The sequence below is a fragment of the Pezoporus wallicus genome, unplaced genomic scaffold, assembly GCF_028554395.1.
Source record: "Pezoporus wallicus isolate ANWC-B61680 ecotype Strahan unplaced genomic scaffold, APGP_CSIRO_Pwel_v1 contig_1583, whole genome shotgun sequence".
Lineage (NCBI taxonomy): Eukaryota > Metazoa > Chordata > Aves > Psittaciformes > Psittacidae > Pezoporus > Pezoporus wallicus.
The window spans coordinates 1,301,858-1,324,259 of record NW_026637266.1 but is presented as its reverse complement, the minus strand read 5'-3'; the positions used below and the strand labels follow the sequence as shown (position 1 = coordinate 1,324,259).

General features: G+C 47.9%; 1 protein-coding gene across 5 annotated transcripts in view; it reads right to left on the bottom strand.

Annotated features, from left to right (window-relative positions):
- LEF1 (lymphoid enhancer binding factor 1) overlaps positions 1-20,018 on the bottom strand; it is a 69,774-nt gene extending 49,756 nt beyond the window's left edge. For 2 of the 5 annotated variants that reach the window (XM_057404565.1, XM_057404567.1), the window contains exons 1-3: positions 18,888-19,470; positions 17,940-18,003; positions 16,306-16,439 (exon numbers count right to left, since the gene is read on the bottom strand). In XM_057404565.1, coding sequence (XP_057260548.1) covers positions 16,306-16,439; positions 17,940-18,003; positions 18,888-19,463 — 774 coding nt within the window. In that variant the 5' untranslated portion in view covers positions 19,464-19,470. Of the gene's footprint in view, positions 1-16,305; positions 16,440-17,939; positions 18,004-18,887; positions 19,471-19,892 lie in introns of those variants that run through there. The other 3 variants (XM_057404564.1, XM_057404566.1, XM_057404568.1) reach the window with 2 other exon arrangements.
- Between the last annotated feature and the right edge of the window lie 2,384 nt (positions 20,019-22,402).

Genomic DNA, 22,402 nt, shown 5'->3' with positions numbered 1-22,402 from the left:
TCCAGCTCCAGCTCAGCTCCTCGTGCAGCCGCTCCTTACGAGAGGTATCCTGCCATGCTGCTCTTCACTTCAAAGAAGACAACCATAAGGAGAACTATTAAAGCAATTAAAAAAATATTATCTTTAAGATGCAATCTACACAGAGATGAATGGGAATAATTATCAAGCTGCAGATTTTTATGTTTTTGTGTGGGGTTTTTTTAAGGCGATAACTGGCTGAGCAGTTCTTCTGAGTAGAGGAAGGACTGTGTTACCTACTGGAACTTCTGCCTGACTGAGAGAACTGGAGACACCACTTTTTCACGCGGTGGCCCACATCTTCCATACCATATCTCATAGTAACATCTATACTCACTCACCCTTTTCCCATTCAGTTCATAAACCTATAAACACCTCTGCAGCAGCTCATGCAGCTGTTTACACAGAAAAGTGTCATTTCTGGTTTTTTTCAAAGCAGTGAAAGCAGCAATTTAGCAGCCTGAACTGAGAAAGCCAGCCCCAGGTTACCAGGCAGCTGTCTAAAATCATATCCTCAAATTCCCAGTGAAAAGCAAGACCTAACACCAATACTTTTGCCTTACTTGCATCTGCATATCTTGAATCCTTTATTCTTCCTCTTCTGCTCAGTTGTCCCACCTATGAAATTAATATTATAATGCACTGCAGATGGCAAACAGGCCCTTGAAACATCAGCTATTGGGCTGAAGTTGTGCATCAACTAGGCTTTCCCAAATCCTTTGAATATTAGTGCATTCCAGGTATTTTTGCACCCAACATATAATCTTTGTCTATAAATCACTTGTGGTTGGATAAATTTGTTTTCTGCTGTTGAGTAGCTACTACCTGAAGCATTACCTGCTCCTGTCTGCCCCTCATGTGCCTATGGGCAGGTACCAGCATCAGCCATCCTGAGACAGGGATGCCAACAGATGCCTTGAGCTCCTCCCGATGGGACTTGAATGTGCACGCTGGCCCGTATTATAAACACCTTTAAAGATGCAACAGAAACAGCTCAAAGCCAACAGACCTCTTTCCAAAGAATCCTTTTTTTTTGGTTTCACTATACCCTGAGATGTCAGTCATGGAGAGGCACACAGAGGGGTTTTAGCTTTCATATCACAATTTTGGGGCATGGTGCTCTCTTCTTTACAGTTAAGGCTTAAGCCATGTACTTGACTCAATCAAGACAGTTAACTGGCATTAAAAATTTCATGAATCAGCTGCAAAAAAAGAGTGGAAAAAAATCTAATTAAAAAAAATCTATTAAAAAATTCCTTTGCAATTCAAATTTACTGGGAGGCAGAGGGAGGGGAGAAAATATCCCCAGAAGGAAACGGTTTTACTCTTTTGGAGATTACACATCTTTCACCAAATGCTTAAAAAGAAACCTCACTTCATATTTGTAATAATAAGGGATTATCAGAGTCCTTAATTTGCTGTTGAAGTTTGCAGTGAAGTTCCATACCTTGAGTGAGGTGCAGCCTAATCCCTGTGTGTGATTACACTTAGGAGTGAGAGGGAGGTATGTGAAAGGTGGGGAGAAGCAACTTTTATTGAAGACAGCGCTTCAGGCAGCCCCAGAGCAGAGTGGATCCAGTTTGAAAAGAATTGGCAACCCTAAAAGTTTTTGATAAGACAAGAATTCATTGATGTTGGCTCACACTAGGCCCACTTCAACTCTGCACTTGTCCTCTGCATTTCCTTGGCATATCTGTTCCTTTACTCTATCTGCTTTAGCATAACTTTATTTTTCTCTTTTATCTTTAGCTAACTGCACCCAGGGACTGGAGGGATTGATTTTTTGTTTTGACTTATTGTTTGAAGATCTGTAACTCAAAGCAGCTTCTTGCGCCTCTGATGTCTAAGCCTGAGCAGTATAAAAGGTAAAGCTCATCCTGTGTACCAAACTGAGCGGGGATACCATTTTATAATCAGTCATCTGTGTTTTATTTTGCCTTTTTGGGAGGAAAACTATTTTAAGACTTTATAGGCAATAATACTTTAAATAAATATTCTCATGGCAGATACTACACATGCCAGTTCTCTTTTTAAAGACAGTCAGCTATTGCTTACTACTCAGGGGAAGAAAAAAAAGGTTCCTAATTAAAGGAGGCCATTATACATCAGAAGATATTTTGAGCATCACGTCACGCTACCGACAGCCTGCTGCAGCCAAAATGTTACCATGCAAATCTAAAAATGTTCTTGCTCAGAGATGCACTACCACAAGGCTAGCCTAAATCCCCGCTGGGAGGGGAAGACAGGAGACACGAGATGCACTCCTCAGTGTAGTTTGTAAACAGACATCTCTCACTGCCGTGTTAATATCACCCTGTCCTGAGACATAGAGGGGTAGAGAAGGATATTTGTTTGCTTTCTCCGCCTTCTGAGCGGCAAACTCAGGAGATATCTCCTTTTCCTAGGCCATTCTCCCCTCCACCTCCTAAAAAAAATGCCACTAGGCTGTTTTAAAGAAGCTTCCCTGCAGGATGCAGCACCCAGGTTTCTCACCGCACATATATGTTTCTGTATGGTAGAAAGCTGATAGCCATGGCACACACCGACTTTGTTTACGATCGCCCATCTCCGCTATTCCCTGAAGTTGCCCAGCTTGCTGAAATATGGTTACATATGCAAACATTATCTCCCAATTGTAACCTCATTTTCTGCTCTGCTGGACAGCGTGACCAGCATTTGTCATCTCGCCGCCCCCGCCCGCCACATCATTCATGTGTCTATAATTGTCATCAAGATGTGGCATGTCAGCAGGACTCCTGCGTCCGCTGCTCCCCATCTCCACGCAGTCACTCAGGTAACAAACCCATAATCTCGCCCTGTTTTCATGATGGTTGAATTACACATAATTGTTTCTGCACAGTGATTGATTTCTGCCTGAATAGAGACCTCTGCCTTTTTTCAATGCGAGCGAGTGGCAGCCAAGTCTCTCCATCTAGGAGGAGGCAGCAGCCTTTGAAGAGATCAAAGCCAAGGCCGCGAGCAGTTGTGCGCCCTGGGAATATGGAAAGCCTTTATGCTCTCAACCCCATTTCCAACATCATGTTGGATTGCAGCTGCATTACATTCTGCCAGCATTCTTAATGCTTTTAGTATTGACTCTGACATCACCGATAGCTGTTTTAAAGTAACAAAAGCTGAAGGATGACTTATTTTCACAACTCTGTAATTGGAACATGCAAAGTTAGGGGAAGGGAGCATTTGTTTTTAATCTGAGATACAAAAGAAAGCACAGAAAATTATATAAGTTCCCAGAAATTAAAAACACGTTTTTCATATGGAAAGAACAGAGGGGGCATTTTTATAGCCTAGACCACACAAAATGAACTGATTATGCACATGCTTTTTCAAGCCTAAAGGCTGAAGTAAAAATACGATTGAGCAAGCGAGTCAAATTGGGAAAAAATATTGTGACTCACGGTAGGTTTAGTGACTTTTAGCACCTGATGCAAGGCAAAATAGTGCAGATGCCCAGGCTATTGCCTCCCCTCTGCAGCTCCTTGTAGCAAACTGACAGCCGTTCACTTACCCTAAACCAAACATACGACAAAGGAACACTAAATCCCCATTAGTTATCTACAAAGATAAATAATGCTCTAAAAATGTAAAATACAAAAAAGCTTCCTCTAAGACTCCCTTCTCCTTCAGTTATACAAACAACTCTTAGGCTGCCTTAAAACTACTCTTACCACAATATTGTTTTCAGGGGCATCAAATGCTCCCACGCTCCTCCTCTCTCCTCATCTGGCTTCGCTAGTGAAAAAAAAAGTAAATCTCTATCAAGAAAGACAGTCCTGAGCTTTGATTAAAAGTAATGCCTTGAAAAAATACTTCCAGGGAACTTTTAAAACTTATCAGTGGAAAGGAAGGGGATAAGGAGGTTGCAAAAAGGCGGGAGCCCGTGAGAGTGCAGTAGCAGAACCACTCCGTGCCCGTACGCTGACCAGTCTGAGCACCACTGCTACTTCAACAAGTATTTTTATTCATGCTAAAACCACTGAATAGGAGCTTTTAAGAGCAGTAATTTTGAAATATGGCAGCTGCCACTACAGCACACGGAGTGGTGAGAAAGGAAAAATGTGCAAATAAAGCATAAGCTGTAAAGAATTAAACATTATGAGCACCCATGTATTAGCAATAAAAATAATTTCCTCTTAGCAGTATCATTTTTCTTCTGCTGTTTTAACATTCCTTTTTCCCTGTAGTCATTAAAAATCCAACTTAAAGACAACAGCAAAGGGATCTGCCTTCCTTCCCTATGGACCCAGAGCTTATGCCCCTGTCATTTCAAGGCTGGGAAAATGTCTCATTTTTACTTTGACTGTTCCTAAACACACACTAACCACACTGAGGCTGAAACTAGAGCCAAACACAGCAAGCTCTTCACCAAGAGCTTTTGTAAAAACTTATAGTTTTTTCAGTAGCATTAAGACTTCTGTGTTAATCCAAGATTTGGTGTTTCTCCCTCCTCCTCCCCCCTGCTCTTCTGCCATTCCCAGCAAATTTACTGCTTCTTCTGCACAGCCTTCTTTCTTAAATCAGGACTAATTCTTTGTGGCTCTGCTGTCCACTCTGATAACCAGAGGGATGCTCAAAAAGCAGCACTGAGGAAAGCAGCAAGATACAGAGAGCTGGAGCAATCACTGTAAACAGAGGTATTGGCTGCCATGTTGGCAGGGCAGCTAATTCGACTTCTGCCTATCCCACAAGGAGTCTCAAGTATCTGGAAATGAATGCCAGCCTCCAGAGACTGAGCAAGCAACATGCGTAGCATTGCAAAGGTCTCCAAAACACTCGCCAGCAGAGAAGTTACTTTTATATGATGCTGCAACCCTGCCTTTCAGTATCAAGCCATTACTGTGATGAAAAAGTATGTTTTACTGTAATTACTGCTTATTTTCCCTTCCAGGGACTCTTACGTTCATTTGCAGAGGATTCACTTGCTACTTGATACTTTTGCTTGAAAGCTTGCGACTTTTTTGCAGCTATTCACTGAAATTTAAGAGACACCATTTAGTCCAAAAGAGGCACGTGAAGGCTGTCAGCCAGGCTTTTATCCTGTGCAGCCCACCATATAGACTATATGGGCAGCTCTCCATGCCCAAGCAGAGGCACAACTTCACACAGCAATGTTTTGGTGACCATGACAGGGAGAGCTGGGGGACCTGACAATGAATCCTGCCAGTTCCTTAAATCCTGATCCCTTCAAAGTGACGACCTGCATGTCTGCAGCAAACTGAGTTTTAGGTTTGGCGGTGCTGCTGGAGAAGGTACAGCTGCCAGATGTGGCCACCATGTATAGGCTGCAGCTACAGAGCTGTGAAGAAAAGAGAAAACACCACGGATGACCCAGGAAACTCCAGGGAGGTGATGCACAAATAGAAAGCTGAGAGCTGTGCTCCAGTGAGCACAGCCTGGGCACACATTAATGTGGCAGGTATTTCAGGAGGCCCAGGAAGAAGTTGAAAGCCTCCAGCTTCAAACCAATCGGCACCTCATTGCAAACTGCCCACCAGAGGCTACTGAGGCACAGGGCACGGACATGACAAAGGCCACAGTGGACGCCCACCATGGGTGGAGAGGAAGACAGATGCTATTGCTACCACGATGCTGTCCCTGAGAAGCAGCTGAGCAAGGTCCTCCCAGCCCTGGTAAACAACAAAAGTCCTACCACTCTAGTGACATGGGGAGGCCACTGATAAGCCCTGGTCGGCTGTCCCCAGCCCATCTTGTGCAAGAGCAACAAAGAAACAGCAGCTTCTTGGGAGACAGAGCACACCATGCCTGTTATCTGTGTTTGCATTCAATTTTGAGGGATGGACGGAGACAAAAGTAGGGGGTGCAAATAATGATGCTCAGAACAAGCAGCCTGTTCCCTCTGCGGGGAAAGAGCAAACAGAAAACAGCAGGAGATAGGGGTGCTGCTGCGATGGCAGGGAGGCAAAATGAGGAAAGACAAGTCTGCTTTTTGACAAAAAGTTTTAAAGTTATTTTTCTTAAGCCCCTCCTCGCTTTTATTTGGAAACTTCAGTAGGATTGTTTGGTCGTTAACTGAAGGGCTGGGTATGAAACATCGACAGCCAACTTTCTTATCTGCACTGGTTTTAATCCTCTCATTCCCTCTCTCCATGCCCATCCCAGTTTTTACTTTCTCAGACTTCGTTTGTTTTCATGAAAAAACACAACAAAACAAAAACAACCCAAGAAGCAGATCTTTATAAGCAAGCTGTCTTTCAGGGAGGTTCCTGAAGCGAACACCTTCCTCTAAGTCTCTGAGCAAATTTTGCTTTTTTGGGTCCTCGTTTGCAGAAGCTTGCTCCCAGACTGTGTCTGCTTTTGGCAGCAGGGTGGGGGGGAGGCAGAAGACATGACCCCCCTCCTCCATGCCAGCATGGGCGCCAGGGATACCTCCTGGGAATCTGCTGGCAGGCACTGGCGCGCTGCAATTTCCACGGGTCACGTCCTCACCCTAGACTCTACGTTGGGCAATTATACACAGAATTTACCTATTTCATGCTTAATTGCACAGGCACAAACTTTTGCTCCACCCCCGAAACAGCTATAACCTACCAGCAGCACTTGCATTACTATAGGCATCACTCCCAGTCCAGGCTTAACCCCCTAGGCTCAAATCTCAGCCAGCCTCTTAACCAGCCATCCCCCTCCCTGGAGAGCACACTGAGCCCAGCAGGGGAGAGGGGATGCAGATCAGGCATGAAAGGCCAACATCAGCCCACGGCCGACTTGCAGAGCTACAGGCTTCTGGGCTGTGGAACGTTGCCTCCAGAAGGGAAATGCAAGACCCACTCATAGACTCTTCTGCTGACTCAACCTGAGAAAATGCTTTGTCCAGTATATGTTGGCCAGTAAGATTTATTTAATGGAGGAGGGCATTTTTTGTACAGTGTGCATGACTGCAGTGAGCATTAACTGAATGTATTTACTTGCAGTCCCGGAGACAGAGCTGGAAGACAAGCTCCACAAAACTCCTGTCTGAAATGTCCCTCTACCTAAACGTCTGCCTGTGCCCAGGACACAGGGGTTTCTGAACCAGCTTTGCCTAAACCACATTTCCCAACTGGGTATTTATTGTTCTGCCCCATTAGCCTGTAATATTCTCATTTACACACATATCCCTGCAAAGAAAGAGAACTTAAAAGTTTCAAAGAAAGAGGGAAAGCTTTCTGCACAAGTTGTTTTGGGAGGGCCCTTGAATTAAAAAGTTTCAAGCAAAACAGCATTTTGAGCAGCTCTCCTGGAGTCTCTTAATATTTCCTTATTACAAAGTATGAAGTCATCTTTTACAGGTCACCCAAATAAGAAGCTTAGTAGTTGCCAGTTAAAAAAAAAACAACCAAGCGTGTTTGCAATAGTGCTGTCAAACTGTCTGGGGAAAGCCTCATAAATCAGCATTTTTTTTGGCGGTTCTCCTATTCCGAGTTTTCCCTCTGAAGATTTAAATCTAAACCAGGATCTCTGCACTATTATCTTAGAAATATCCCCAAAATAACTGAAAAAGGGAAAAAAGTCTCAACAAAACCAGGAAAATCCTCATACGTAAGAGCTAAGCTTTTTAAAGTTTTATTTCTTTTTTCTCCTTTAAACCCGGCACAGCTTCGTTTCCTCCCTATACCAGGGGTATTTAAGACATAAGGTGTGAGAGAGAAGGTTTTGAGTAACAAATTTTCCAAATCCAACATGCTCAGCTCAAACTTATTTTTTAAGCTGAACTTCAGTTGTGTGCAGGAGGAAATCAGGCAGTGAAGAGCAGACGCAAACACAACCCAGCCTGCTCGTGTCAGAAGGCAGCGAGACAAAAAGCTTTAGGGGCATTCTTCAGGGTAAATTATTTTAATTGCCTGTGTTTTTCAAAATGCATTTTAGTACGTTCGATATACGGCTTATTTCCTCAATATTCTCAAAAGCTCTCACAGCGCCAGCTCCGTGAGCTCACTTTTCCTCTCTGTGTGGATCCCCAGGAGCCTGGAGGGGATGCTGCATGCTGCAGCCTGCCCCACCACCCCAGGCTCTCACACCTGACCGTCACCCACCTGCTCACTCCTGCCGTGCTCACAAAATACCTCCTCAAGAGGCTGAACCCGCATGTGTGTTTGCATATAGGAGGACCTGTACGTGAACTGTGGGACCATCTTTATTCTTCGCAGGGGCTAATTCATGTGCAGGTGTTGACGGGAGAAATCAGAGTTTCCCTCAATTTGGAGGGGTCTCTGCACTGTGTCAGGCCTGGCTATTCTCCTGCTTCACCTCAACTTTTCTGTTGACAACAGAAGAAAGAAGCGTTTCTTTAGTTTAAGAAACAGAAATGCTGCCAACCAGGTCATGAGGAGTGCCACACAGTGAAGCAAGCTACCACAAACCCCAAATTGAGGAGAGGGCATGGATGTGAGAAGGAAGTCACATCATAAAAATGAATCTGGGAAGCCGCTTGGTGGGAAGACGTGCTGTGGTGCCGGTTTTGTGGCACGGCTGTGTGGGATGTAACACGGGTCAGTGGTGGGAACCTTGCTCACCATGGGGGTACACGGGAGTTGCACGAAACTGCAATGAAAGCAGTATGGGACTGGGTGTAGGGGATAGAGCGCAACCAAAAACACAATTACCACTTGTAACTGCAGCTTCCTAAACCTGATACAGCACCAGTCAAACTTCAGAAACTAGAGACCCTAAACAGACACTGGATTGTGGTATTTTAACAAAACAAACACATTTGCATCGCTGGACACAATTTATCAGCATTTTAGCACATCGGCAGGGAAAAGGCCTTCTCCCCAAGTGCCGACTGCATTTGACAAGTGTTGACACCTTTAATCGTCACCTCCATATTGTACTTTTTTCATGCTACACAAAGCTTGCCAATGCAAGATTTGGGAGGGATAAAGAAAGATCAAGGCAGAAAGATATGCCAAGACTGTGGAGAGAAACAGACGGTCACAAAGATAAATCTCTGAGGCAGTTCTGAAATACAGAAAGAGGCAGAAAATTGATGAAATAGAGCCTTACAGCATAGCTAGGAGACCAGTTACTGAGACTGCCTCTGAGCAGCCAGTGTCACTAGGACCCTGACCCAGAAATACAGGTCCTACAGGGATAGCTTTTTAGAGCTCATCATCCTCCACCTGTGAGCCAACAAAATCCTCATGTTCCCTTTCCCTGTTTTTTGACAAATGTTTCCTGGTTTTGTACATGACGAATCAGACCATCTCCAGACTACCTTTCTTTGGATAACACCTGCACCCCCATCCAGAACTCTGCTCAAACCAGGTAAGGGGGAAGCTGAGCTACCATTGGTATCAGTATCACGCCTTTCAACTCTGTGAAACCTCACGCCCCATACTGACACCACAGGGTTTGTTGTAGCTCCCGTGAGTCACGGTTGCAGGCTTCTTAGAGCAGGGCCATCAAGCATGTGCAGTGCCTGGCACTATGCTGGATGCGCAGCAGCAGCCTGCTTCAACCTACTTTAAACCTTCCCTGCTCAGAAGGCAAGAGAAGGAAAAAACAGGGGTCTACAAACAAATTTCTTCTGTTCTTTGTGGAAGCAGCCTTAACTTGAGCTTCCTTCACCGACTGCACACGCATACAGCCCTGCTCATTCGAAGTGCCAGCACATTCAGAAGGTACTTTGTGGCAAACACGTGCATGCAATCACAGGCTCCCAAGGGACGTCTCCCTGTGCACTGGCCTGGGTGAAGCAGACCTGCCTGCTGACTTGTGCGGCGCTGTTTGAAGTGCAGGGCTAGAGCACTGAAAGCGCTTGGTTAGGCAGATGCTTTTGGGAATTAGCTGCTCTCCAGCTTGCCTAATAAGTCCTAACCAAAGTGATTCTCTGGTTTATGTGTTACAGCTGGTGACGACAGTACATAGTTTTTAAGTTAAACTGCCCATTTTATAAATATTCAATCAAAGCCTCGAAGCTTTACACTTGCAATTTTTGCTGACTAAGCTCATCTTATTGATTTTATGCCTCAACCTTACCTATACCCCCAGCCACCTAAAGCAAACAAACAAACGTCAAGTCGACCTTTCAGCTCTATAAAAATGTTCTTCTAGGGGAGAGATTTGGTATCTTTGAAGATCACAAAGATATTAGGTCCTTCATCTCAACCCGGAGCATCAGTAAGCAGTACCACTGCCAGAAGCCAGGGGTAGGCATGCCACTTCTCCTCTGGCAGTTCAGATCACTTTTCTTCCCCTTTGGGAGAACAGGCAATCCCTGGCTGATTAGCACAGTTGGCGTACATGTTAACTCCCTACTGCACTTTTAGCTGAATCCCAAAGATTCAATGAATATATTTTTATTTAAGTGCTCAATCACTTTCTTGCTGAGAGGACAGATTCCTTTGAAGTGGGAAACCCAAACTAAATAAACATATCCACAAGATCCAAGTCTCAAAATAGAAGCCGTTGGGTTGCTAGATTAAGTTATTCTGAATGCAATTTTCTTAAGTGAATCTAATACTTATGAAGGGCCGGAGTGATAGAGACACTAATCCCCAACTGCCTGGGCAGCAGCAGCACACCAAGCAGCTGCCCTGCCTTTTCCCTGGCGTCCTGCAAGAAGGGACCAAACCCAACAGCCAGATGAGAACAGTCTTCAGCCAAAACCAGCTTAGATATAAATGCTTGATAGCCGGGGTGGGGGTGGTTTGGGTTAAATGGGAGTGATTTACATACAACTGGAGCAGCACTGCAAGAGGACAACCTGACTCCTCCAAGATGAGGACATGCGTCCATCCATGTTGAGAGCAGCACAGGACATCACAGCAGTCCATTTGATGCAGACTTCAGGCTGTAAAATATTCTGTGTCTGTATTAAAGCAGACTCTTGCTCATCTGCCTTCTCCTGCCAGACACAGTATTTTACTACTAGCAAACAAAGCACATGCCTCTCTCTAATAGGACTTCAGAAATATTACAGCAGCAGTAAATGCTTTTGTGTGGGTTATTTCCTTCCCATATCAGGAGGAGTTTTCCCTAACTATAAACAGAAGTTAAGTACTCGGGAGGAGCCAGGCCTGGGGTACCCAGGCTTTACAATGCCTGCAGCAATGCAGCACTGCCAGTATCTGGAAAAAGTCTTTTCCTCTTTTGATGCCTGAACCTGTGAAGCTTTAGGCTTTCTTCTTGAGCCATATCCTCGCTGGCACTTGCAGTCAGTAACAAGCTATTCTTATTAACATTTTTTCTGGGCTGTGATTAAGCTGGAGAAGAGGTGGCACAGCACCAAAACAAGAGGAATGAAATTTTGCTTTTAAAACCACCTTAACATGTAAGCAGCAGCTCTGCCATTTACAGTTTATATTGAATTACCTCCTAGATATATAGAAAAAAGGAGATTTAGGACATAAACATACACACATATTGACATACAAAAGCACCAACACATCCTGATATGCAAAAGCTCCAACTTTGACAATTTGTAATGGGTGGGGGGGTTGATTATGCCTCCACTGGAGCCACACACACACAATTGCTGCATGTGTGTGGCTTCAGGATAACCTTCCCCACAGGCCCATTCACAATTTGGTTGATTTGCTAATTGTTTCACCCTGACAAGGAGAAGACAGCAAGAGCAGAAAGGCTGTTTTCTTCACCAGTACATCCCCAAAGACCACATGGACATTGGTAAGACTCTGCCTGGATGGTGCCATCTTATCAAAAGCAACCAGATCAAGCTTCAGACAAAGGCCAACTTATAGGCCCCATTTTCCAAATGGAGAATTAATTTCACTAAGGGGGAGAAAGAAGGCACCACCAAAACTTGGTCTGCGACCATTCATGGCTTGGGTTTGTGTTTCACAGAGACCTGGCTTGTACATTAGGCTGATCAGCTGTGACGCTTGAGCCAGAGCAGCTGACAGACGCATTTGCAGCAGTGAAGGTCCCTTCTGTTAGCACTACGCAGATTCCTCTTCTCCCCTGGTGCGACTCACTGAGCCCTCCAGCAAATAGGGCTGAAATTCCTCCCCATGCAAACCCAAATAAACTCTAACAAGTTCTGCTTCCATAGAGTCAGGAAGCTTTGTGCTCCTCTGCACCTGATTTGAAAGATTTAGGAACTAATCAGCATGGTTTAACTTCACAGAGAAGACGTGCTGTGCAGGGTGAAGTAGAAGAGCTTCAGTGCTGGCTGAGCAGCTTCGGCTTGTCGAGACCCTCGGCTGCCTGTATAACCCATTTCCTCAGGCACAGGTCTGGGGTTGCAGGGGGAAGAAAGAGACATGCAACAGGACCACAGCTGCCTACAGCCCTTCCTTGGAGCATCCTGCTCCGATGCCAACTTGGGAATTAGCGCAAAGCCTTCTGATGTGTGATTCGGCAGCAGGAGCTGAGCTCCAACATCTGTGCTACTAAGCCCACTTCATATTTGGCCAGGGAGCTTTCAGCTGACCACAGCTCCCAGCAATCACCTACAACTGCACAGTCATCAAAAGCGAACTCTCAGGAAAAGACAATATTATGAATAATCAGGTTCATGTCCTTCTGCAGCTCCCCTTGGGGTCCCAAAAATTCCCCACAAGCAAGTGAACCAGTCTGCTTTCAGAGGGACCGCAAGATACAGCAAGGGAAACAAAACCCTCTTACTGAGGCTCTGTAGCTACTCATTCCTGCTATTTCTACCCTCACCCCTCCTCCTATCCATATTATCTGCACAGTTTCTCCTGGGACTCTTCAAGACAGGAGCTATCTCCATACCCCTCCCCATGCAGAAGCACAGAAGGAATATCCAAAACTAGGGGGTCCTGCTGCTTATAAACATTGTTCCTTGCGTTCAAACTCTCTGAGCAGAATTCTCCATCATTTTCAAATGGATATGCTGTGGTTTGCAAGTGGCTGTAAGGTGTTTATAGATTGTATCCTCCAACCCACTTAACACTTCCAGCTGCTACAAAGAGACAGTTTAGCCGCAAAGAAACCCAGACCCCAACACCACAGAACAACAGACAAAAGGGAGGCTGCAGAAATCCTCTATCTATCTACCCGCAGGAAGTTTAATTCGTTGTGGAAGAGGGAGGAACAAAGACAAAATTATTTTCTGGATGAATTTAAGACACAGAGAAATGATTCTTCTTCAGTCACCTCCTTTGTACCCAGGTTCCCACCACACAGACAAGAAAGGTTTGCTACCCCAAAGGTAGTCTTGTGAACAAAAAAATCAGAAAACCCACACACGTTAGAAAACAAGCAGCTGCCTCTGTGTCCCATCTTCAGTACTCCCACAGTGCTGAGCAACCACCAAAAGATATCTCAAGCACACTGGATGCACATCTACCAGGTGTTGCTGTGGTTTCAGTACCATCACGTGCCACTTCTTCTGCAGCCACCCAAACCAACTGCTTTGCTTTCCTACCTACCCAGCTATCTGATAAGAATACAAACTGTGGTGCAAGGCTTGTACCTGAACTTGTAATTAACACTCTCTTGCTCCTACAAATACAACTTGTAAAATGCAAATTGGTTGCCAGTAAAATGATTTTTTTTTTTTAAAGAGAAAGAAAGAAAAAAATAAAAATAAAAAAAAAAAAGGAGGAGGAGAATAGGGAAGATGAGACCACTCTAGTAACAGCAGATTTTGGAAGATTTAAAATCTTCCTCATACACCCTTTCCCCTCCAAAAGCTGCACTGAAATTACATTTCAATTTCCTGCTTTTACAGCTTATTAGACATATTGTGGCTGACTACAGACTTCTATTTTTAATTTTACAAAGCAACAATGCAAAGTGTTTGCCTTTTTTCTAATAAAAGATCTCTTTCTTCCTACATATGCTGATGAAAGTAAATTTTTTCCCATTCCAAGACAGTTTTGCTCTCTCTGCCATGGCATAGCGATCCAAGGCTGCCTCCGTCATAGATGGTCCCTGCCTTGGTCCCCCAAGGATGCATCCCCTGGGCAGTTTGCAAGCAGCAGGGTCTTTCCAAGGTGAAAAAAGGATTCAGCGCCCCAGGGCGGCTTTTTAATCCTGCCTAACACCTCCAGGCAACAGATGCATCAACAAGAAGCGGCTTTGTCATGTAAATGGCAGGGCACAGGTACACACAGCAGGGCTGCTCCATGCACAAATGGCCGGGGGCTGCCACCCCAGGGGACACATCCACCTCCAGCGCTTGCTGATCTCGGCTGCTCCTTGCCCCGGACATATCCTCCATGAGAGGACAGCAACAGCAAACCTGCGGGGCAGTGGTGGGGACCTCACGAAGGTGAACAGGCAGAACCATGCGGCACTGGAGCGATGGTTGGCCACGAGTGAGCGTGTCATCTTCTGGATGCAGCGTTTTGATCTCGCACGCATTAAGACCCAGCTGTCAGCTAGGAGACTAACGAAGATTATAGTTCAATTAAACAAAAAAATTATTTAATAACTCAAGCGTGTAGCCTTGTGGTTAAACTGAATGAACTCCAGGCTTATGTCAACATTGCAGCCCTGCAACAGCACTATTCTACCAAAATAGTGGTGCTGCTCGAACATGCAAGAGCAACACTGAACTAAATTAGCCCCTCAGATGTTCGGCAGGCAGCTTCACAATTAGAAAGCAGATGTGTTTTCCCCCTCCTCCCCTCCAACGTACACATGTAGGACAGTTCCTCAAGTACCTGAGCTGACAGCCTCCCGCAAGAAGCCAATATTGTGGGGTGTTGATGCCAAACCAGTGCAGAGCAGCAGCCCCACGGCATGCATACGCAGAGAAAATCCTCAGTGAAGAATTAAACTGGATTTTGTTGTTCAAAGCCTTGCACCAGTACTAGGGACTTTCTTAGGAAGGTAACGTGGGAAAGAGGGGTAAAAGAAGGTCTGAAGTTTCCCAGGCTTCTAAGGGGAAGGTTTGAGCCCTCAGCTTCAGTGCCCTCTCTTGAAGCTGCATGCTTTTCCCCACAGTACATCCAAACTGAAGTTTTCTGTACAGCAGCATTTACAATGACAAATACCAACAGACCGTGGTCATCATGCTTCACCCTAAATGGCTGTAGGCCTCTGAACTGTAATTTAAACTCAACCCACCCTGTCCCCCCCGTCCCCCGTCCCCCCCCGCCCCAGGTACGAACAGCAACATACTGCATGAGGTTTTGCAAACCTTTCAAACACAAATGGTAACATATAAAGAGGACAGATCCGTGTGCTTCCCAGTGCCAAACTGCCCTGTCGTTCCAAATCCAAACATCCACTAATTTAACACACTTTGCTACTGTCAATTACCAATACAGATTAGGCCCCCTCTTTTTTGCTTTTGAAAAAGTCACAACCTGAAGAAAAATCAAGAACGCTGGATGAGCAAAATAATGCCAGTTGTTTGACAGAGACCGACAAGTGAAAATTTAAGAGCAAGTAACATAGAACACAGCTTTACCACAGGGAAGTAACAGCATACAACTTCCCATATCACAGCACATACAACTGCAGCGGGATTTTTCAGCAGGATGCCTGCAGCAGATTTGTTTCCTGCTCCTCTCTGGTTCTACTAATATAATTTCCACAGCTTGTTTTAACATTGCCTCCCCATCGCTCTATATGTATACCAAGAGGATTACAAAAATAACTGAGAATTGACTACTCAAAATTAAAACTACATTAAAACCCATTGAAGGTGCATCTACACCAATGGAAGCAGAGGGACCAGCCTGGAAGAATCAGTGCCTGCCATAATGTAAGGGAAAGCTGTAACTACTTCAGCACAGTTTATATTAATTCCTAAATGAGTGTTTCACAATTTGTGGCTGAAGATACAGAGAGTGTTTCAAAGCAATGCTGCCAGATACATAAAGCCCTCATGCAGAGCAACTGATGGCAGAAATAAATATCAATCAACAAAGAGCAATGCCACATCTGAAGGGAAAAAAAAAAAAAATCCAATCTTTTCATCTTATTGACAAGCAACTTTAGCAGTTCTGCTTCCAGCCCTCAATTTTCCCCAACAAACGAAGAGTTAAAGCCAGAAAATTCACATTTGTCCCAGTCACTACAAAGATGGCATTTACATCATTCCGCCATACACTATCCTACAGTTGTAAACCAGGGCTCCCCCCTCAAAGCCCCCAGCCCTGTTCAAAGGATGTCAGACACCACAGACGTTAATCTCAGCTTTTCCACTGCAATCATGACCAACACATCTAAGAGCTCTCAAACTCCAGGGGACGGAGGCTCTGAGGAGCAGAAGTGCAACCTTCACCATAACTGAAGCTACTCAAAAAAAACCCGGCATGAACACACACTGAAAGCTGAACAGGAGGAAACCCAGCTCGCCAAAACCGGTCTTTGGAAGAGATAACTCACTGTTCTGGGAATGGGTGGCGACAGAGATCCATTAGGCATGTATGGGTCGTTATTCATATTTGGCATCATGATATACCCAGAATAACCAGAGTATGATGGTCCCTTGCTGTATAAGCCACTGTCTGGATGCTTTCCTATGGAAGAGCAAACAATGATTACATTATTGCCCACATATGCATTTCTTGTAAGTTAGAGCACTTAAACAGGTATTGTGCATTCATAAAAATATTTTGCATGCAAATGTTTCTTTACTCATGGAAATTGCCTTTGACAGAGAGGGAAATGCAGAGATTTGTAATAACATTTTTTAAGAAGAGTTAATTCTTAAAGAAGCAAGTACTCTCAGTGAGGAGTTTATGCTTAAAATACGGAACAGCCTCAGAGTAACCGATTTATTTTGTAAGTCCCTGTTCAAATCCAGGCAGAAACATCAGCAATGACATTACATTTCTCAAGTAGCAGTTTCCCCCCATTTTATACAACCCTCTAAGATTTGTGGATTCAAAAGTATTGCCAGTATCGGTTTCCAGCATCACTGTTAGAAAAGGGAGGAACAGGGCAGTGATAACTAGATATAATCATTTCCTTCTCTTGCTGAGCCACTGCGTGCAGCAAACAATTCATTCTGGCCATGCTCACAGGCAACAATTAGAGGGCAGAGGCTGGCTTGGAAGGAGACCCTAACAATTTTGGGAGGTGGGGGTGGGCTGTTGAACACACATGGCATTACAGACAAGAGAGAAACCAAGTGAGGGCAGCTGTTTTGTAGGAAAATAAAGAATTTGAGTCCAGGTCCCGAAAAGAGGAGTGAACAGGTCTCCCACCTACATGACTGGTGACAGTGTTACTACTTGAAAGTGAGGTTTTAAGAGGATGCAAGGCTGAAAAGGAAATTATACCAAGCTGACCTCCTCCTCCTCACTGCAAAGATGCTTCGAACATGGGCATTACTGTTTTTAGGCTGTTTACAAACCAATTCAGATTATGGTTGCCACAGAGTCCCAGAAAGCACCAAGACTGAACTGTGCCTGTCTTTATATGGAATTTATGATCTGGTTTAGTTCATGATGATAAGCATTTCATTTTAAACATAATCTCCCATCTTTCACAGCACATGTTCTTTGTGCGTGTGTCCAGCTTCCTAAGTGATATACAGCGAACTCTGTCATTTCCTCTGTCCTCCTCAATCAAAATTAACCAGCTGGTATGTTAAAAAAAGCAAGAGGTCTGCTCATGCTTAGATTTGAAAGAGGAAATTTAAGTCACAGACTTTGGCTATGGAGAAAAAGCACTGAGTTTCTGAACACACAAAACTCAGCTGCACTGTATGAGTGAAGAGATAGATGTGTTTAAGCTGATATCCTAAAAATAGTTATTTCTTCAGCAAAGATCCATTTGGCCTACTTATCAGTTTCTAAACAACTGAAATACCATTTGGTCACTCAAGATAAACGTCCTGCACATTGATTTCCTTTTTAAATGTGCTTTGAAAGCACCCTGGCATCCCTCTCCCCCAAAGGGTACTAAATTTATGTTTCCCAAAAGAAACCCTGCTCCAGTTTGTGGACCATGTGGAGGCTTCACAGGGGGACTAGGAGGGACAATATTGCAAGACAGGACCATGCACTTCTCACCTTCCTCGGGGTGCTCTCTGCCTTTATCATGGTAGGAATCTGGCGCTTGATTCTGCCTGGAAACCTGACCGAAGGGAATCCACCATAAGAAAAGAGTGAGAAAAAGGAGAAAAGTCATTGTATGGATGCCCATCTATCTGCCACAGCGCTACAGCTTCTTGTAGAAGGAGAAAAAAAGAACAAGAGATAAGCATCTTTCTTTTCCGTCTTAAGTCGCCTGGAAGACAACTATACCAGAAACGTTTGTGTAAACGATCGTTTTATGGCAACGACAATAACTACGGAGCTTTGCAATGCGTTTCTAGCAGAAGCGCCCCTACATTTAACGAAAGAGGCTTATTTCTGGAAAGCATTTGTAGCTTTGGTGGCCAAAACACTATTGGTAAAAAGATACAAAAAATAATAATGAAAATCAGGTTGCCCTCATTACCAAATCTCTAGGGAAGAAAAAAAAAGAAGGAAAAAATAGCAAAAAAATAAACACGCACACAAAAAATTTAAAATCCTCGCAGGTTCCCCGCTCGCCCTAAAGTTGTTTTAGCGTCGGGTATTTCTTCCCAAACAGTTTTATGCAAATCCTTCAAAGAGTTTACGGCTACTGCTCCGACCCCGCGTATTTTACCGAGGAAATTTCATGGCTGCTTGAGGTTTCATACCACGGCACGTCGGGGGACTCGCGGGAACTTTCTCGTCCCGGGCCAAAGCGCGGAGGGGGCCGCCCCCACCTCCAGCCCAGCGGAGGAGTGCGGAGCCCGCTCCGCTTCCCCTTGGTAAAGGGAGTTCAGTCGGGATGAGGTTTTTCATTTAGGGGAAATTCGGAAAACAGGGGTTTCCCTGACGCCCCACCGAACCTCCCTCCCTCCCGGCGGCAGCGCCCGGACCCCAACAGTATCCCGTGCCCCCTTTGGCCGCTCCGAGCTGCCCCGCGGAGACTCCGCGGCCGCGCACCTCGTGCCCGTTGGCGCCGGGGGCGATCTCGGACTCATTGACGAGGGACGACTTGATGTCGGCCAGGTCGCCCTCCTCCTCCGGGTGGCTGATCTCAGCGAAGATCTTCTCCTTCTGGGGATCCCCCTCGTCCTTGAAGGGGATCATCTCGTCGGTGGCGCAGAGCTCCGGGTCCCCCCCACCGCCCCCTGCCCCCGGCAGCTGCGGCATCCTCACGGCAGCGCGGCGTCTGCTGCGGCCGCCGGCCCGCCGCGGGAAGGGGAGCGGGAGGAGCAGCGGGGGGAGGAGGAGGAGGAGGGAGGAGGAGAAGGAGGAGAGAGGAGAAGAAGGAGGAGAGAAGAAGGAAAAATCCCGTGAAGTCCTCGGGGTTGCTCTCGGCAGCTGGAGACCCCCGCCCGCCTGCGCGCCCCCTCGGGGCCGAGGTACCCCTACTACCGCACGGCCCCGGCCCCGCGGGGAGCCTGACCCCACCGCGCCGCACGGCCGGAATAGGTCGAAATGCTCCCGTTTGTATCCTGCCCGCCCCCAGGGACAGCGCCAGGACCCGCCTCCCAGGAGCCCAGTCCCCCCACTCATCCCCACCCCCGGGACCCGGGCTCACCCTGGGGGTGAGGGTACGTGGAGGGGAGCGCAGCCCTCCCGAGTTTCGCCTCTGAGTGAAGTTGCCGCCACCCGGGCGGGTTCGAGTTAAAATGGCTGGGGGGGACGGGCAGGGGGAGGGGGCGCCCCGGGGGACGGCGCTGCCCTCGGCGCGTACCCAGCGGGCCTTTGTCCACAGCTTCGCCCGCGGCAGCGGGCACGGCTGGGCTCGGCGGCACCGCGGGGAGCGGGGGCGAGGAAGCGGTCCCGGGAGGAAGGGAGGGCAACAATGAGGGAGGGATGGAGGGGGTGGCCGAGGATCCCCCTGCTTCCCTCCACGCCCCCGGGCAGGGAAAAAAGTTGCCGCCGCGGCGCCTCCGCGCCGCCGGCAGCCTCCGTGCTCAGGGCCCGGCGAGGAGATGGTACCGCTGCCGGTGCCGGCGGGCACGGCGCCCTACGGGGGGGCAGCGGTAGGGCGCGGGGCGGTGGCGGCGCAACTTCAGCATCGCTCACGCCCTCCCTCCGCCGTCGGGGAGGAGCGGGGACGGCGAGGATGAAAGGAGCCGCCGCCGTGACTGACAGCGCGCCCGGGGCGGGGGGGCCGGGCGGCGGAGAGTGGAGGGCGCCGGCGGCTCTTTGGGGAGCGGGTGTGGGACAGCCCGCGAGCAAACTGTGGTCGGGCTGCGCCGAGAAGCCTCCGTGTGTTTCTGTGTGTCTACATGTACTTGTGTGTGTGTGTGTGCCGAGCCGGCCACTGCCGCTCCCATCCCTCCCTCCCAGCCAGGAGCCCGCCGAGGCAGGCGGAGGCACTCGCTGTATCCCGCGGCAGACCTGCTTTTTTAGGGCTGCTTTGTTGAGACTTCCCCTTTGGAAGGGGTAAAAAGGGGGCCTGCTGTGGTCGCATGGAGCTGCTCAGGTGTGGGGAGCAGGGGCAGCGTGCGAGGATTTGCCCGAGCGCTTCCCGTGCCCGCTTGGGACGAAGGGCAGAATTAACACATCCCTACGGAGCCCAGCAAGTTCCCGGCAGAAAGGTGTACAGACCCCGAGCGGCAGCGAGGAAACGGCCCGGTATCAGACCAGTACATGGAGCCAGAGCAGTCACTGAGATTCACCCCTCCGCTCCGTCCCGCTCCTTCAGCAACCGCGCTGCCCCTTTAGCTGCCGGGCGGCACGGTATCATCCCGGTGCAGAGCACAAGTGCATTTAAATAAGATAAACAAAAAATAAAAAAGAAAAAAAAACGTTCAAACAAAAGCAGGCGCTGCGTTTGGGAAACTTCGGGATCCGCAACTTCTTTTATACTGCGAACACGATGCGCTCACATTCTGCAGGAAACAACTTCCCATGATTTTGGCATCGGAAAAGTGCGCTTCGTGCTGTGCACATGCCCCGCGAGGTTCCTGAACCTTTAAGCGTCGGAAGACGGAGCATCAGGAACATGTGGATGCTCGATCCGTTTCCAGCAGCTGCTGGGCTAGGGCGGGCGAACGGGGAGAACGCCCCCTCCCACCCCACTCCTGCCTCGGCACCAACCTCCACGGACGAGCAGTCACTATCCGGCTGAGAAACAAGACCCGCAAGACCCAGGGAAAGGGGAGAAGGGGGATGGACTCCTCATGTCGAAGAAGTGCGTAAAATAAATAATCGAGAAAGAAAGAAACTGGAAATGTAAACCCTGGGAAGGGGTTTAATCGTGCGGCACTCCGGGGTGCAGGGGAACCCTCTCTGCCCCGAAGTTGGCTGGAGAGAGGCGATCGGGAAGCGGTTGTTTGGTAAACGCAAGTCGGGGATGTGTGTGCGATAAGATGCCGCCGCATCCCTCCCGCCCCTTTCCTCTTTCCCGACTCTCGGCGGGCACCGGACAACCGGGCCAGTCCCAGGTGCCCCGGGCTGCTCCCTTCGGTCTCCCGTACTTCCCCAACCTGGGCGAGAGCCCGAGCGTGTCAGCTTCCCCTTCTCCCGGCGGGGCGGCCACGCCCGAGAGGGGCAGGAGTCCCCGCCGGAGGGGTCGGCATTGCGGCAGTCCCTCTGTTTCGTTACCGGGTCCCTCTGGAAAAGCAGCCTCCCCCCGCCCCTCCGCCATCCCGATGTCCCCCCCCCCTTCATGTGGGCTGGAGTTTTTCCAGAATCAGGTTTTGGTGGAAGGATTTTGAGGGCAGAAAAGGACGGGGAAAGGGGGGGGGGGGGGGGGAGGTTGGGGGAGAGAGGAAGGGAGAAAGGGAGGGGGAGCGGACGGCGACGGGGCGGTGGGGGAGAAGGTGGAGATAGTAATGATTTATGACAAGAGGATAAACTCAGGAAACCTCAACTCCAATGCCAGATTTCACTGGAGACGACGCAAAGCTGTCTCTTAACTCGCAGTTCGTGGGGCTGAGGAGGGGGGCACGGCCGAGGAACGGGAGGAAAGGCCCCGGGTAAAGGCCCCGGGTAGTGGTGCCCACCCCACCCCGCGCCTAGCAGGATCGCGCTGCCTTCCCCGCTCCGCCAGGAGAGTTCCCACCGCCGTGCCCGCTGCCGTCCGGCTCCCGGCTGCACCCCCGTTCAGTACTTAAGCGGGGGTTATGTTGGGGGTTTAGATGCAGGTTTTTTCTTTCATTTTAGCGTGGTTTTGTATTTTCCTGTATTTTGTTTGGCTCATTTTGCACATTATTGCATTTTAGGTGTTTTGCTTTTTTTTTCCTCCCCCCCCCCCCCCCCCCTTTTTTTAATCGTTTGAGCAGGTTTTGTGTTTTAGAGTCCGGTATTTTGGGGGGTTTGGGGGTTGGTTGTTTTGTTCTTGCGGGGCGGGAGCTTGGCGCACTCCCCGACGGCCAGCCCATCTCCGGGGCCGGGGGGCGAGCAGGGACAGGAGGGAAACCGGACGCTGTCCCCGGGGGTGGGGGGGGGAGGAGCAGCACCCCCGACCAGCGCAGCTGGACAACCCCCGGGGAGTCTCG